This window comes from Dasypus novemcinctus, chromosome X (genome assembly GCF_030445035.2).
Source record: "Dasypus novemcinctus isolate mDasNov1 chromosome X, mDasNov1.1.hap2, whole genome shotgun sequence".
In the NCBI taxonomy this organism is placed as follows: Eukaryota; Metazoa; Chordata; class Mammalia; order Cingulata; family Dasypodidae; genus Dasypus; species Dasypus novemcinctus.
Genome location: NC_080704.1, coordinates 57,666,741 through 57,684,062, shown reverse-complemented (window position 1 = coordinate 57,684,062; position 17,322 = coordinate 57,666,741). Strand labels below are relative to the sequence as shown.

The 17,322-nt window shown below is 43.0% G+C and overlaps 1 protein-coding gene across 1 annotated transcript; it reads right to left on the bottom strand.

Annotated features, from left to right (window-relative positions):
• Positions 1–234: 234 nt before the first annotated feature.
• On the bottom strand, positions 235–4,280 carry USP27X (ubiquitin specific peptidase 27 X-linked). Its single transcript, XM_058291086.1, has 2 exons — positions 3,957–4,280; positions 235–3,349 (listed from the first exon to the last, which is right to left on the bottom strand). The coding sequence occupies exons 1-2, from the start codon at positions 4,278–4,280 to the stop codon at positions 1,118–1,120; spliced, it is 2,556 nt and encodes an 851-aa protein (XP_058147069.1). The 3' UTR covers positions 235–1,117.
• Between the last annotated feature and the right edge of the window lie 13,042 nt (positions 4,281–17,322).

Genomic DNA, 17,322 nt, shown 5'->3' with positions numbered 1-17,322 from the left:
CTGTATACAAGGAACATTAGTGGAAGCCATTGCCTTGGGGATCCAAGGAGATAGTGTTGGGAAGGGAGTTGTGTGTGTGTGAGAGAGAGAGACAGAGAGAGCATCTGCATGTTAAATGATGTGTGTCCTTTCTGTACAAGGGTCTCCTTGGGACTGCCCCTCACCTCTAATACATTCTGGTCCTGGTCCAAAGAAGTTTCAGATTCAGACCAACAAATGTTTACTGAGCCCCTATAAAGTTCCAAGCCTTTTACTTTGTACTTTGACACATTTTATATCCTTTAATCTTTACAATAACCCTTTAAGGTAGGAATTATCTGCATTTTACAAATGAGAAAACAATTGCAAAGAGGTTCATTGATTTGCTCAAGTATATCATACAGCGCTTTTTTTTTGAAAACACACACACACTATACTCTCAGCTGAGGCCTGTCTGTGTAGGTTGCTTATCTTATAGTATTTCTTGTCTTCTCTACTTTTGGAGCAACTGCTCCTCTTGTACAAGCCCCCTTCTTTCTTCTCCTTTCATTAGCCCAGGAGGGCTTTTCTTTTTTAATACTGCATTTAATAGCACAAAAAATCACAAATACAAAGAAACTGGCAAAGGTGTTTGTCAATGAGATATCCCTGCCTCCTCCACTTTTCTGCTTTCATACCCATATACACAATGGGCTACATTTTTGTAAACTTTGCTTTTTATCCCCCAAACCTTTAACTGTTATGTGACTGGTCAGTTGAAGCTGGAACACCCATGGAGAAAGATGTTTTATGGTTACAAGGGCACACACCCCCCCACCCCCCCCACCCCCCCACACCTTCCCACACAACCTTTTGGAGGAATATAGGATATGTACCAGTGTCAAACTTCTCCTGCTCCTGCCTTCCCCACTCAGAACATTCCTGTCATTTAATTTTCCTTTAAGTGACTGCTTAGACTGGAGCCTCCTCTCCCTCCCCCTCTATTTCTCTTCCAAACAAGACCTTTTGGACACTGGGGACTGTTCAATTCTTACTCTGTCAGGCCAATGGGCCATGATCAAGTAGGTCCTTTAAATCTCAATGCCAGTTGTAGTATAGGTGTTGTCATCTTCCATTACAGGTAGGTCTGTGTGTCACTTCAGTAGGCTTGCGTACTCATTTCTTTCACTTTTTCTGACTCATGTTCCAGGACCTGTTTGTGATAGAACAGTAGATACCCTTCACTGTCCAGCACGTCCTTAATACTGGCCTTGGTGATGACGGCATCATCACATTTAAACCACTGGTCCTTGTGGTGCCTGATGAAGCTGGTATAGTGGCCACTCTCCAAGGTTCCTTGGTGATTAACCACAGCAAACAAGGAATACTTATTCTCGTTGTTGCCACTATTGGTTGATGGCTGCAACTGTCCATTCATTCTGCTCTCTTTACTTGAGGCCATAAACGGTGTCATATCTAACTCCAGAGGAAAGGAAATGTACGTAGTGATCTTGCGCCTCTGTTTGGCTGAGTGTTCAAATCGTTTGAAATGAAAACAGGCAACGACGGGTAATTTATTCATGGTGAGTTGTTTGGTAGATTCCTGGTAGCTTTGGCAACTACCACACTTGATTTTGGCACTGCTTCCTAAGTGCTCTGGCCTTGTAAACCTCCGCAAGCAGTCCGTGAGTGTGGTGATTCCTGGTATGTGGCTTTCCCCATTCACACTGCTCTCCCTCCCTGGGCTCAGGGGCCAGAAGGAGGTACAAGAGCCAGGCAAGTCCAAACTGATGTCCCAGCAAGGGTCTATCGTGGTAGAGACACCATGGCAGGCTTGACAGGTGACATCCGACTGCAGGCCACCAGTGAAGATTTGGTCTATGATGCAGTTACAGTGGTTGGGATTGTTAGCCACCTTCCCGACATTGTCACCTTTGCAGTGCCTGTGCAGGACATCTAATGCTGCAATGAGGAACTCGTGGGCGTCCTGTTGCCTGTACCCCGCTAAATGACGTGCGTGTATCCACACCAGATGCAGTAATTTATAGGGAACATGAGGAGATGGGTTCCCAGAATACAACTCCCGAAAAAGCGAAGACATCTCACAGACCAGACACAACTCAGGACTTGGCATTTCACATCTGTGCCTGTCAGAGAGGAAGAAATCTCTCAGTATTGGAGTGTGGGTAAGGGCCTGGACAATGCAGTTCATGAAGCATGTGTTCCCAAGATTGATGAGTCCTCTTAAACCAATGGTAAAGCTTGAGGTGATTCTTCTTCTCCTTGGGTTATGTCCCAGCAGTTCTAACTCTGGTTTGGTTGTTTCCCAGGTTGGATATTTCTCACCAAGGCCTGGCACTGAACACTGCTGGTGAGAAACCTCTGTTGAGGTGGAGGCTTGTAATTTCAAAGCTTCTCCTTGCTCTTCTTTGGCAATTTGCTCAATGTCTTTGTCATATACGTAATCCTTACACATAAAGCAGTATATACCTCCATAATAAAGGTCTACTGCTAAGTTGTGTTGTTTTGTCTCGGCGTGCTCGTGAATGTGCTTCTCCGTAAAGCAGCCAAAGAAGACACAGGAAAGGCAAGAGTGGAGCCTGTTCAAATGAGTGCCACACACATGGCAGATGCACGACTTTGCTTTGCTTTTCCTGGTCTCTGGGGTTCCACACCACACGAAGCACTGGTAGATCACCCGCAGTTCCTGCCTCCAGTTCTCTCCCACCTTAAAGCTGTTCACGTGGGAACATCCTGGGGGACCCAAAGTAAAATCCACATCCAGGCATCCACCCCCAGGGCCGCGCCGGGGCCGTGGCGGGGGCCGTGGCCTAGGCTGCGGCGGGGTCCGGAGCCGGGTCTGGGGCCGGGGTCGGGGTCGGCGTCGGGGAGCACGACTGCGACGCGGAGAAGGATCTGGGGGCCGCGGTGGGTCGCAGGGAAGGGTGGGGGGAGGAACCTCGTCGCTGCTGCCGCCACCGCCGCTCCGCGCTGGGTTCTCATCCTCCGGCTCCGGCTTCGGCTCCCCCTTCGTCTCCTGCTCCGCCTCCCGTATCGGCTCGGGTTCTGGCTCCAGCTTGAGCTCAACCCGTTGGCCCCGACCCTCCGCCGTCTCCACCTTCCCGGCGGCGTCCACCTTCCCGGCCGCTTCCACCTTCCCGGCGGCGTCCACCTTCCCCTCCACCTTCGCCTCCTCCTCCACCTTCCTCTCCGCCTGCTCTGCCGTCTCCGCCTCCTCCACCTCCTCCGCCTCCACTGGCGGCAGCTCCTCCCCCTGCTCGCAGGGCTCAGGCGGCCACTGGGCGTGGCGGCGCGGGGGCCACGCAGACCTGGGGTGTCCCCCGCCCGGCCTGAGGGAGCGCGGTAGCTGTGGCAGCTGGACCAAAAGGGACTTTCACTAAAGGAGGCGGCGGCGGAAGCAGGCGACGCCCCCGGGAATCCTCCCGCCGTAGCCCCCTAGCGGAGGCCGCTTCGGCAGCCAGGCCCCGTTTCCTTTAATTCAGTATTTCCCAAACTTGCTTGTTCACGAGAATCACGTGGGGAGCGCGTTCAAATTACAGATTTCCTAGACTCCACCCGCAGACCGGCTGAATCCGAATCTCAAAGGGAGGCACTCTGGAACCTGTATCTTTAACTAGGGCCTGAGAGGATTCTTATGAGCAGGCAAGTTTGGGAAACACAGCTCTAATTCATTGAGGCTGGCGGGAAGGGGGGCGGGAACCGCGCAGTCTCTTTAAGGCGCTTCCAGTTCTCAGCTCCAATCGCCGCTCTGACCCCCTTCATCGTCTCCTCCCCTCTTCTCTTCCTTCCCTTCGTCCATGCAGGCTTTACCTAGCACCACGGGGCTGGAGATGGAGCATTGGCAAATCCAGAAGCTTTTCTGAGGTTGGGAAATGTCACCTTAGAGGCTGGGTCCCGGGAAGCAGAGTGAGAAGCTGTGCCAGACCATCACTTTTGCTGCTGAGCCTGCCCCAGCCCTGTCCAGTCTCCCCTCCCACCCCAGGCTCTCTGCCCTTCTCAATAAGGATGAAGCTCCGGCTCCGTTTTCGGGCAGGCCTGGACCCGCACTCCGGAGGGTCAGAGTTCCCAAGGCTGCTAGGCCTGAAAAGGAACTTCCCTTTGCCCATCTTATCGGTGCTCTGCAGAGCCTGTGCTTGCTCCTCGCCTCCTCCTCGGACTACCAAGGCCGCGGTGGGTTGAGGGTTTGGCAGCCAGCCTCCTGGCCCGGCAGACGCTGGCCCTGTGGGCAGAAGACAGCTATTCTCTCCAAGGCCAGCGGGACGGACAGCACACAAAAGGCCTTGCACGCACTCACACACCATGCCTGAGAGGGGCCCAAACTACTGGGCACAGTCCCAAGACCCTTAATCCCTGGCCGAACCCTGGAGTCGTGCAGCAGGTGGGAATGGAAGGGGAGCAGCTTCACCTGCAGAGCTGCCAGTGGGAGAGCCAGGTGGGGCATGGGTCTGAAGGGCTTCTGGGCAGTCCCCTGGTGAGAAGCTGCTGGCATTGGCAGTGGCACCTCAGAGTCCACCAGGAGTGAGCCCAGAGCAAGTGGCCATGAACTTGGAGCATGGCTGAGGGTGTGTGTGTGGGAGGGGCGTGTTGGAAAGAAGCTACAGGTGCTGGTCGCAGGAAGTGTAGCCCGGGGTTGGTAACCAGTGCGTGAGGATCAGGGAGACCATGTTCTAGGAGTCGGGTACTGTGAGTCCCAGTGATGGCTGGCCTTGGCTTAGTGCACGCCGCTCAGCTTGTGGGTCTGTGCCTCCCAATGATACCATAGCTAGCACCAGGCACCACTTTTCCACATGGCCTTCCTCCAGGAAGTTGGGGGTCCAGGCACCTGGGGCAGCAGCAGGAGTTGTCAGGAATCGGTAGGGCAGAGCCCATCAGGCAGCCCCTGTGCTGGTTGTCCCAGGGTGCAGGGAGGGCCCCTGTCCCTCAGGTGAGGGAAACATACAGGGGGTGCCATATCTGCCACGCTCTGGGGTTTCACTCCACACACCAGGAAATGATGGCAGCAGGGGCAGCATCAAGCTAGCTAAAGTCCCCAGAGCTGCCCTGAGCCTACCCTTCCTAAGTCAACTCTTGCTTTAATTCCTTGACGCATCCCAGCACCTTTCCAATAAAGCCCTGCCCTCTGTGGCCTGCAACCAGGGGAATCATCCTGGTTCTGTTGCTCCTGCTGCTCCTGCTGCTGCTAAAAGTAAATGAGGTTGTAGAATATGGGGGTGGGAGCAGGGGATACTCCCTTCCCACCTTCAGAGTAACAGGCATCCAAGAACTCCAAAGATCTCTTTGACGACTATCCATGGTAACCGGCTGCCTTGCTGATCAACTTCCTGCAGAAGCCTAGGATTCCATCCACCTGGACTCTGCCCAGGCCAGCGTGCTCTGAAAGTGGAGGACTCTGCCACCATTCACTCAACAAATGTTTATTCAGCATCAACTCAGAGCCAGATGCTGTGCTGGGAGCTGTGGACACAGCACTGAACCAAACAGAGGTACTCCACACCCTTACCCCAGGGCCAGAATCATTGCTGGGTTCCCCAAAAGGCATACTTAGAAGTGTCTAGTTCGCCATCAGGGAAGGAGAAGCAAAAGAAAAAAGTCAAGGAAAAAATATTGGAAACAGTCATATTTGATTGAAAAAAAAATTAGTCCCCATGGGAAAAAATCAGAACTTTTTTGTACTTCCTTACATTCATTTCCTGATTGCATGTTGTTTTTACTTTGAATCACATGTGGAGTACGTCATCATAATCTTTTGTTGCTTAGTACATGTATGGGTCAGGATTCGGACCTGGGCAGAATTTAACCATCTCCATCCCAGAAATGTCTGACAGAATGCAGGCAAAAGGGGCTGACCTAAGCCCCTCATTACAGCTGATGCACCTGGGTGTCAACTACACCTCTGACCACAAGGTGGCAAAAAGAGCAGGTGGCAATTCCTCGTGGGTGTGTGTGTGTTAGGGGGGAGGGTTGTATGTTTATATAAAACTACTGGTTTATATCAAAATTCTCTTTAAAATATTTTGAAAAACCTTGCACCCCATCACACTTTTTTTATTGACATCTAAATTTTTACATTATAAATAGTGCAAATGATATATATTCTGGCAAATATTCACATTTCAAAAATAAAACTGCTGCATCTATATTTTGCATGAATACAGTGAAACCTAAATATCATAGTGATTTGATAGCTACTATCATCTGCTTTAAAGATTAATAAGCAAGCTCTTTGATGGTTGGAAGTTGCATGTTTTCCCTTTTCATCCTGAGTTCTTAATTCCCTTCTATTTCTCCAACAGAATTTTATCCTAATAATATTTTTTCATTTGAAATCATGCTATTGATTATAATGTATCTCTGCAGTGAAAATGTGTATATTTTGCAATTTAAATGCTTTTTAAATGTACCTGTAATCTTAAGGCTCTGTTAAAAAATACTCTAGTTTGAGTTATCATGACAATTGTATTAGAATACAATGGATCTAAACATTGAAAATATATTACAAATATTGATAGATTATTAAATATAAAAAACAAAATTTATTAGGAATGTATGTCTTAAGGAGATGGATAGGGCTTTTTCTTAATTTGAGGATAAATATTGCTTGTTGCTAGAATGAGACAGGATTCATCATCCTTTTCCTACTTTTTGTTTGGTTATGTATTAGCACACAGAAACCTCACATATGTAAATAAGTAAATGGGAGTGGACATTTTGTTTTAGCAATGTCACTCAAATGTTTGAATTCCTTCGGAGATATATGGAGAAAATTGCACAATGATTCATCATCAAAATTATTTTTCATGATTTATCAGCTAACAACTCCATTGGGTTCTTCAATTTTACTGGAGGCAAAGAATTGGAAACCATCTAAATTGCAGAAGAATTTGGTCCCCCATTCATTAGTTAGAGCAAAATGTTTTTTTACACCATTGTCTTTGCTGCCCTAAGGATTTTACACCCTGGGTCAATGCGACCAGGTAAGATTCAGGATAGGGGAAAAGATTACTTTTCTTTTGTAAAGTGCACAAAGGACCTTTGTGAAAGGGGAAATGGAAAAAGAGAACCAGTTTGACTCCGCCTTTGCAAGTGCATTCTCTGGCAGATCAATTTTAGGAAAGAATATATATGAAATTTGAGGATGTAGAAATTGATTCCTTTAACACTTCTAAGTGCTTATTTACCTCATAGCAAGTCTTCCTGCACCTCCTAGGTAATACGCTGTTCACTCTGAAGGTTGCTGGTTTATATTTATTTATTTTATTATGGAACACTTCACGAATTTGCATCTCATCCTTGTGCAGGGGCTGTGCTAATCTCACATAACCTTTTCATAAAATATAAATGAGACTGGAGCTATAACTTAGCAGTATATATTGGACATCAGGCAGTTTTCTCCAAGATGATGTCCACAACTAATGTAATTGCAGTAAAAATTCCAATGAGTCTTTTTAGGGAGACTTTACAAAGTAATCCTGAAATTAATGGAAAGGAGGATGTAGTAACAGCTGAGCAGCCACCTTGGAACAGATCATGAGGGAAAAGTCCAAAAACTGATTCCCTCTGGACCTCTTTTTACAAGAGAAAAAAATACTATAGTTCATAAACTCTAAGAGGTACATCCCTTCACATTTCAACATCTCTGAAATCTGTGAATGGCAGTTTATTATTATATTTGGCAGCATTCCCCCCCTTGTTGGCACAAAAAATAATGGTGTGTCTCAGAGTCGATAGCCTCTTAGAATCAATATAATATTCTAAATGTCATCCTATTTAAGCCTTTTGTTATTTGAATTCCATTTATATGTAGCTAAATACAATTCCTAAATGATGGCAGCCTTTCTATTTTACTCGTAGTGAAGTCTCAAGTCCTTATCTTGACCATTAAAGCCTTACAGAATCTGACCTTGATTTCTTTCTTTTTTTTTAATTTCTCTCCCCTCCCCTCCCCCTCCCCAGTTGTCTGCTCTCTGTGTCTATTCTCTGTGTGTTCTTCTGTGACCTCTTCTATCCATGTCAGCAGCCCCGGAATCTGTGGGGTTTTTTTGTTGCATCATCTTGTGGTGTCAGCTCTCGGTGTGTGTGATGCCATTCTTGGGCAGGCTGCACTTTCTTTCACACTGGGCGGCTCTCCTTACAGGGTGCACTCCTTGTGCGTGGGACTCCCCTACGCGAGAGACGTCCCCCTGCGTGGCAGGGTGCTCCTTGTGTGCATGAGCACCGCTCGTGGGCCAGCTCCACACGGGTCAAGGAGGCCCGGGGTTTGAACTGTGGACCTCCCATGTGGTAGGCAGACGCCGTATCCATTGGGCCAAAATTGCTTCCCTGACCTTGGTTTCTTAGACCTCACCTCCTATCAGTTCCTTGCCTCAAACAAACTAGACCCATTGCTGTTCCTTGAATAAGCTAAGCAAGCTTCCGCTTGGAAAGCTCTTCCCCTAGATATCCTCATGGCTTTCTCCCTCGCCTCCTTCATATCTCAGCTCAAATGTCACCTTATCTCAAAGTCCTTGCTTGACCTCTCTATAAAATAGCACCCCATTCCTGCTTCATTTTTCTTTATTACACTTAGCACTCACTTAATGATGCATTAAATATCAAATACACACATATACACATATATATATAGAAAACGTACTATAATGTATACTCCATGAGAGTAAGATGTTCACTATTCTATTCCTAGTGCCTCTTTGACACTTAATAGACTTGTAGATATTTGTAAAATTAATGTTGTTCATGAGTGAAGTTAACCATTTTTCATATGTTTATTGGTCATTTTGTATTACCTATTTTGTGAACTCTATGTTCATAACCTTTGCCTATTTTTCTTTTGGCTTATCTTTGTGTTACTAATCATAATAATAAATAACACTAACATGGCACTTGAAGTATGCCAGAACTGTTCTATTATATTGCTTAACTCTCACTACAATTTTAAGAAGTGGGAAACTGAGGCATAGAGAAATTAAGTAATGCCCAAGGTCACAGAGCTGGTAAGGGACAGACCTGGATTAAAGCCCAGCAGTCTGTGCCTTTAACTACTAAACTATTTAGCCCTTTGTCTGTCATATTCTAGTAAAAAAAAATTTCCCATTTATCATTTGACTGTTGTATTTCATTTTTTTTTTTTACCATATGATGCTTAAGATTATTATGCAGTCAAGTTTCTCACACTTCTTTATAGATTCTGGGTTTTAGTGTCTTATTTTTTGAAAATTTTTTTTTCCTGATTATAAAATATAGAGCAAGTGCAAAGGGCCTGATACAAAAAAGAGCTGGTGATTTCAAGAAATAAAAATTAGGCTGATATGGCTTGAGCTTGATGACCAAGAAAGAGGAGTGGTACAAGATGAGGAGAGAGATGCACACAGAAGCCAGATAACAGAGCCTTGTAGACTACTGTATAGGATTTGAATATCATCCCAGTTACATTTCAGGAGTAGGGGTTAAGAAAGGAATGACATAATATGATTTATGGTTTACATAAAATAATTATAAAATAATAGTAACTACTATTTATTGACTGCTTATGATATGTCAGGCACTGTTTTATAAGTACTTTACTATGTTATTTAAACCTCATTATACCCCAATGAGGTAGGTAATAATATTATTCTCATTATACAAATGAGGAAACTGGGGCACAAAACTATTAATTACCCTGAATTTGCTTATGATTCTTCTCTACTTCTCTACTTTTCCCTTTCAGAATGTACCTAATTTCAGGAACAAGATGTCTGACCCCTACTTTGTCCAGGTCCCTGATATCCCACTGGATAACTGCAAGTTTTCACTGGGCTAACGAAAGGGAATATGGCAAGTCCACTAAGAGACCAGGGCCCCTAAGTCTGGGAGCTAGTCAGGTGGGCTCTACCCATCACATTTGAACTATGCCAAATAACCCTAAGTTTAGGAACAGCCAGCCTCCTGGCCTATTCAGGATGACCAAGGTAGTAAGCTCAGCAGCCCCCTTTACCACTGTAATAGGACAAAGGCCTTGCTGCTTGCACTCACATACCTAGCCTAGCATTCAGGGAACTGAGAAACAGGGTCATCAGTATCCACCATAGGCTTCTAGGAGATTCCAGCTCTACAGAAGGTAGCTGCAGGCCTAGTGGTGTGGAAGGGGCCAAGAAAATAGAGGAGCCCAAGGCCTCCTTCAAGCATGCGTCTAAACCTGGGAAGCCTGCAACCATGTGATTCCAATGGCCCAGGCCCTTCTCTGGCTGAAAGGAAAGAAATGCTCACAAAGATTGCAAGTTATGCTTGTGGAGGATTATGGCAAAGGTGTAGATTACACTGCATCACAATCTAACCAGCCGTTTCTTCAGTTTTCACCACATATTTTCTCCAGCTAATCTGTTTCTTAGCTTCCCTTAATCTTCAGATACTCTGTACCCCTTCAGACTGATGCCCCCATTTGATTGAAAATTTTGATTCTCTGCTTACCTGCTCTGCCTGACCTGATCAGCATCCTACATTCTGGCCAATTGATAACCACTTTCTCTTCCCCCACCCTTTTGGAAAACCTTGTAATCACAAAATCTGCGTCTTGGAGGCTGGCCCTATGAAATGTAGCTTGGCCCTGGGCCTGAGCTTAGATAGAGGCACAATGAACACATTCTCCAATTTTACTCACCAAAGTGTGGAATCTACTACTTGTACTTGTCCTAAATGCCTCTTTCAAATTGAAGGGTGGGAAAGGCAAGGGTTTGTTATATGGTTCCAAAACTGGTTTTAAAAAATCCAATCGTACTTTTTTCTGTTTTTTTTTTTAGTTAATTTTTTTTATTTTTAAAGAAACTTTAGACTATATAAATGCTACATCAAAAATATAGGGCATTCCCATATACCCTACCCCCTCATACACTTAACCCCATTAACAACATCTTTCATTAGTTTGGTACATGTGTTGTAATTGATGAATACATAATGAAGCATTGCTTCTAACCATGAACTATAGTTTACATTATAGTTTGCACTTTGTACTGCACAATTTTATAAGTTTTAATAAAATGTACAGTGGCCTGTATCCATCATTGCAATGTCATGCAGGACAATTCCAAGGTCCCCAAAGTACCCCATGTTATAACTATTCTTCCCTCTCCCTCCCCTCAGAACCTCTGGCAGTCACTGCCTTTATTTCAATGATACAAATTCTTCCATTGCTAGAATAATAATAAGTCTACTTAAGTCCATAGTTGGAGTCCCTGCTTATGTTTGTTCATTCCTCAATCTTCAGGATTTTGGTATGGTGATTGCCCAATCTGTTTCTGTTTGAGAGGGGGCTTAGATCCCATGGGGCAGATGGATGGAACTGCCTTGCTTACAGTTGTAGATACTCTCTGTTTTTTGGGATGGTTGTTGTCCATCATCATCCTTTTGTTAGTTGTCCTGGGCCAGTCCAATGAACTGAAGAGTAGGTGTTGCAATTCTGCTGAGATTCAGGGTTCAACAGGCATATGAACAGACCAAAGATATAAGTCTCTGGGACATATATTTAATGAGCATAGTGCTAATTCTAGGTTCAAATAAAAGGAGCAGAAGAGTCATGTAAGGAAATTGTAAATAAGTCTAATACTGTTACATTGGGGAGACTATGTTCCATAGTAAGACCCACTGACAGGGTGTCGAATTCCTGAGATTTTTTGCCCTGCCTATAGTATCTAGATGTCTCTAGAGTGCTCAGGAGCCCCGCTGTTTGAGGCACTGTTTACTGTGGCAGTCAATGAGATCCTGCTGAGATGTGCATATGTATAACCTCTGGAATGACCTACAGTCACACTTTTTATTCCTTTTTCAAAGTCCTTTTCCTTTTAAAACTAAACAAGGAATACAAACAAAATCATAGGAGGGAAATTTAGCAATGTCTAGGAAAATTACATGTATATTTACCATTTGACCCAATAATCCCATTTCTTGAACCCTAACCCAAAGATACACTAGCAAAAGTACAAAATTGTGTATGCACAAAGTTACTCATTGCAGCACTATGTTTAATAGCAAAAGACTGCAAACAAACAAACAAACCCACAAATACCCACTGGGAGACCAGATGAATAAATTATAGTAGTGTCATGAAATGGAGTAATATGGAATGAGATAGATTTCTCTATAAAAGATTAGGAGTAATCTCTGCAATATATTGTTAAGTGAAAAAAGCAAAATACAGAGCTTTGTATATAATGTGTTGTTTTGTGTAAGAAAGTTAGGTAAATATAAATATTTAAAAAACATTTACTTTTCAAAAATGGAGCAATGGAATAAAAAACAAAAAATTAATTAAAATGGATACTTAGAGGGGAGGGAGGGCGGGGGGGGGGGGGAGATGCAAGAAAACAAGGTTTTTCTAAATGTACCTTATTTCATGGTTTTGATTTAGAATCCTGTCAATTAAAAAAAAGTTCCTAAAAGCAAACAGAATCAAATGATCCTATGTAGCAAATTGGTGATATAACCACATAAAGAATATGATTATTTCAAGTGACTTTAATATACAGTATTTTGATTATACATCTCTAATGGTGTATAGTCAAAAGGCAACAGGAAATGCAAAGAAGTCTTTTTTTTTGTATGTTTCTTTTTTTAAAATTTTTTATTCATTTTTTAAAAAAATATTACATTCAAAAAATATGAAGTCCCATTCAACCCCACCGCCCCCACCCCCCACTCCCCCCACAGCAACACTCTCTCCCATCATCATGACACATTCATTGCACCTGGTAAGTACATCTCTGGGCATCGCTGCACCCCATAGTCAATGGTCCACATCATAGCCCACACTCTCCCACATTCCATCCAGTGGGCCCTGGGGGGATCTACAATGTCCCGTAGTTGTCCGTGAAGCACCACCCAGGACAACTTTTAAACAGTGTTAGAGTAGTATTAGCATTATTATTTCAAAATTATTAAATGTATGTTGTAGTATAAACAAATAAGTAATTATTTTCATAGACTTTATTTTTAAAGAATTTTTAGATTACAGAAAAGTTGGAGGAGTGGGGTGAGGGGGTTGGGGGGTATAGGGGACCTTGTATTTTTTTAATGTAATATTAAAAAAATAAAGACAAAAAAAGTAGAAGCATACATATAAGGCATATAAATGTATTCAAATGTTCATGGAACATTGTCACGGTGGGTGGAGATTCACACAATAACTGAAAGAACATTGAATTCCCATCCTGGGGACCTCTGCCACATTCTCTGATGAAACGGCAAGAATCCCCCAAGTACAGAGACAATGACTAGTGAAAGAGGATGGTCCGTTGACAAGCACTTGATGTTGATGACTGTGCTTATGAACCTCTACTCTTGAAATTGAAACCTAGCATAGGGTGCTTAAGCATTACCTCTGGAGAGCTTCCTTGTTGCTGAAATGTGGCCTCTCTCTAAGCAAAACTCAGCATATAAATGCAATAACTTCCCCTAGCATGGGACATGATTCCCAGGGATGAGCCTCCTTGGCACCAAGGGGTTACTACCAAGCACCAATTAGCAATGCAACTGGAAAAGACCTTGATCAAAATGGGGGAAAAGGTAAAAACAAATGAGTTTATAGGGCTAAGAGATTTCAACGTGAGTCGGGAGGTCACTCCAGAGGTTATGCTTATGCACGTCTCAGCAGGATCTCATTGACTGTCAAATTAGACACTACCACAAATATTGGGGCTCCTGAGGGCTCTGGAGACACTCAGGCACTATGGTCAGGGTAGATAGCTCATGAGTTTGGTGCCTTGCGAATGTACCCTACTTTGGGGTTTGTGCTTCCCAGTGTGACAGAATTGGACTCAGTTGTGGTTTCCCTACAAATGGCTCTTCTGTCCCTTCTATTTGAACCTGTAGTTGGTGCTGGAGTTGATAGGTATATGTCCAAGAGACTTGAATCTTTGGACTATCCATGTGCCAGTTGGGCCCTAAGCCTCAACAGAGTTGCAACACCTACTCTCCAGTTCATTGGTCTCACCCAGGACAAGTAACAAGGAGGTGATGGGCAATCACCATACCAAGGAACCGAGAGGGCCTACAATTGCAAGCAAGAGAGTCCCATCCATTGGCTAGATGGAACTGAAGCCCCTTCTCAATTAGAGGCGGAGTGAGCATCACCATCCCAGAATCCTTGGGATTGGGGAATGAACTACAGACTAGAATGGACTTACTGGTATTTTACTGTAGACTTATTGTGATTGTAGCAATAGAAGAATTTATATCATTGATGTGGAGGCAGTAGCCACTGGAGTTTCTGAGGTCAGGGAGAGGGAAAACAGGTGTAATATGGGGGCATTGTCAGGACTTGGGAATTGTCCTGAGTGACACGGCAATGACACATACAGGCCATTATATATCTTTTTTTTTTCCTTTGTCTTTTTTTAAATTAATCTTTCTCTTTTTAAAAATACATAGATCACACAAAAATGTTACATTAGAAAATATGAGGTTCCCATATACCCCATTCCCCACACCCCCATTCCTCCCACATCAACAACTTCTTTCATTAGTATGGTACCATTATATATCTTGTCATAACCTACAGAATTGTGTGGAAGAGAGTGTAAACTACAATGTAAACTATAATCCATACTTAGTGGCAATGCTCCAAATTGTGTTCATCAATTGCAATGAATGTACCACATTGATGAAGGAGGTTGTTAATGTGGGCAGATGTGGGTGGTGTGCAGAGCAGGGCATATGGGAATCCCCTTTATTTTTATATAGCATTTATGTAATCTAAATAGCTTTTTAAAAAATTAAAAATTAAAAAAGTGTAAGGGATTCCCATATACCCCACTGACTCACCCACCCACATTTTCCCCTATTAATAACATCTTATAATAGTGTGATACATTTGTTACAATTGTTGAATAAATATTGAAGCATTGCTACTAACAAAGGTCTATAGATTACATTATGATTTACACTTTGCACTGTACAATTTTATAGGCTTTGGTAACATGTATCATGGCCTGTATCTGTCATTGCAATATCATGGAGAACAATTCCCATGCCCTAAAATTGTCCTGTGTTCAACCTATTATTCCTTTCCCCTCCTCTCAGAAGCTCTATAAATTGCTATCTTTATATCAATGTTACATGTTCTTCTGTTACTACAATAATAGTAAGTTTACTTTGGTCCAGGGTTGCATTCGTCCCTTATATTTGTTTATTTCTCAATCTTGAGGATTTGGGGATGGCAATGCTTGCTCTGCTTCAGATTGAGAGGGGGCTTAGATCTTATGGGGCAGATGGAAGGAACTTTTTGCTTGTAGTTGTAGATACCCTTTGCTTTTTGGGATAGGAGTTGTCCATCATCACCATTTTGTTTGTTGTCCTGGGAAGTCCAATGAACTGGAGAATAGATGTTGACTGTGAGTCTGCTGAGATTCAGGACTCACCTGGCCAAAGATTTAAGTCTCTGGGTCATATATTTAACAGGTATAGTGCTAATTACGGTTCAAATAAAAGGGATAGAAGAATCATGTGTAGGGAAATTATAAATGAGTCTAACTCCTGTTACATTGGGGAAATAGGTTGTCATATATTCCAACATAAGCCCCCCCCCAATGGGGTGCTGATTTGAAGGGGTTGTGTGCCTTGCCTATAGTGTCTAGATGTCTCTAGAGCCCTCAGTAGCACCCCTGTTTGAGGCTTTGTTTACTATGGCAATTGATGAGATCTGCCTGAGACTTGCATAAATGTAACTTCAGGAATGACCTCCTGACTCACTTTGAAGTCTCTTAGCCATAAAAACTCTTTTGTATTTAATGTTTCCCCCTTTTGGTCAAGGCATTTTTCCAGTTGCATCACTGGTTGGTGCTTGGTATTAATCCTTCTGTGCCAGGGAGGCTCATCCCCAGTAGTCATGTCCCACACCGAGGGGTGGGGGAGGTAGTGCATTTATATTTGCTGGGTTTGTCTTAAAGAGAGGCCACATTTGAGCAACAAGGAGGTTTTCAAGAGGTAACTCTCAGGCAATAGTTATTATTAGGCTAAGTTTCATTTGTACAAATGTAAGGTTCATAAGTACAACCATTAATATCAAAGGCTTGGCATATTGGTCTGCAACAGATAAGTAAGTGTTGTCAGTTACCAAGATTTTTAGGATAAGAGAAAAAAAGTTACAGTTATAAAATTAAGATGTCAGAGAAAAGCTCTATAATCTTAAATTTGGAATACAAATATACATATTTCCTTGCTCAGCCTACTGAAAAGGCATAGCAACGACGGTAATCCAGTAACAGTGAGTACATCTGATGTTTAGATTGTGGTCTCTAAATGCCATCTTCTAATAAAAGGAGCCAATCCTTCCTAGAGAAATTATTGTTTCCATGTCTGGAATAGTGAAAGTACAAAATGAGCCTGGGACATCTTGATTTGCTAGAAAACAAGGAAGATATAAAAAACTAATGGAGTCAATGTCAAAAAAATTGAATCCAAGCTGAAGAAGAGTTCCCACTTGCTTATATTAGGACAATTAAAGCATCAACAATAACTGCAATTAACTGAAGCCTCAAATATATAAAATATATGAGTTCATAATGACATTAAAAATATTCACCCCTGGGTGACGATAGGGCACCAGATTATTCCAAAAACTAATAAATAAAAGGAAAAATCAAGAATTTATTTTGCCTTTCTTGTATGCACTATATTTCAAGGTAACCAAATAGTTAATGATGTACTACTTCTTTATACAAGAATTCCAGATAACAGATGCAGAAGGAACAACAGAATTAGTATATCACCATTTGCAATCCCTAATGAAATAATAGATCTAGGCCAGGATTTTCTCAGCACTATTGACATTTGGGCCCAGATAATTGTTGTGGGGACTGTCCTATGCATTGTAGGATGTTTAGCAGCTTCTCGTCCTTTACTCAGTAAATCCCAATAACATCCTCCCCAGTCACAACAGTTAAAAATGCCCCCAGACATTTCCAAATATTCCCCAGAGAGACAAAATCAACCCATATTGAGAACTATTAATCTAGGATAATAATCATGAATAGTTTTTTTAAAAAAAAGAAAGTTTAAGTGAAATGATGAGGGTTCAGCTAGATACCACCTGAAACCACTGATTGATCTTAGTATCACTAAGATTGGGACAGCTAAATATTATGTACCTCCTGTGTGATGCAGTAGGAACATACAGCACTACCTACGATGTATTGATGCCAAAAATAAAAATCAAACCTGAGTCTAATCACATGTCTAGATCTAACTGACAGTTTAATGGCAATTATAGGAGATGGAGGAGTAAGTCACTGTAATCACTAGGAAACAATCAGCCAAATCCAGAATGTCAGACCTTTAAATAGGAAAAATGACATGATTTCTTCAATGATAAATGGC

Bases quoted from the DNA above. Each gene is read 5' to 3' on its own strand.
- USP27X (XM_058291086.1), bottom strand. From the start codon at position 4,280: ATGGTGTGTGAGTGCGTGCAAGGCCTTTTGTGTGCTGTCCGTCCCGCT. The intron at 3,350-3,956 runs GTGGGAGGGGAG...CTTTAGTGAAAG, and splicing joins AGAAGGGCAGAGAGCCTGGG to TCCCTTTTGGTCCAGCTGCC.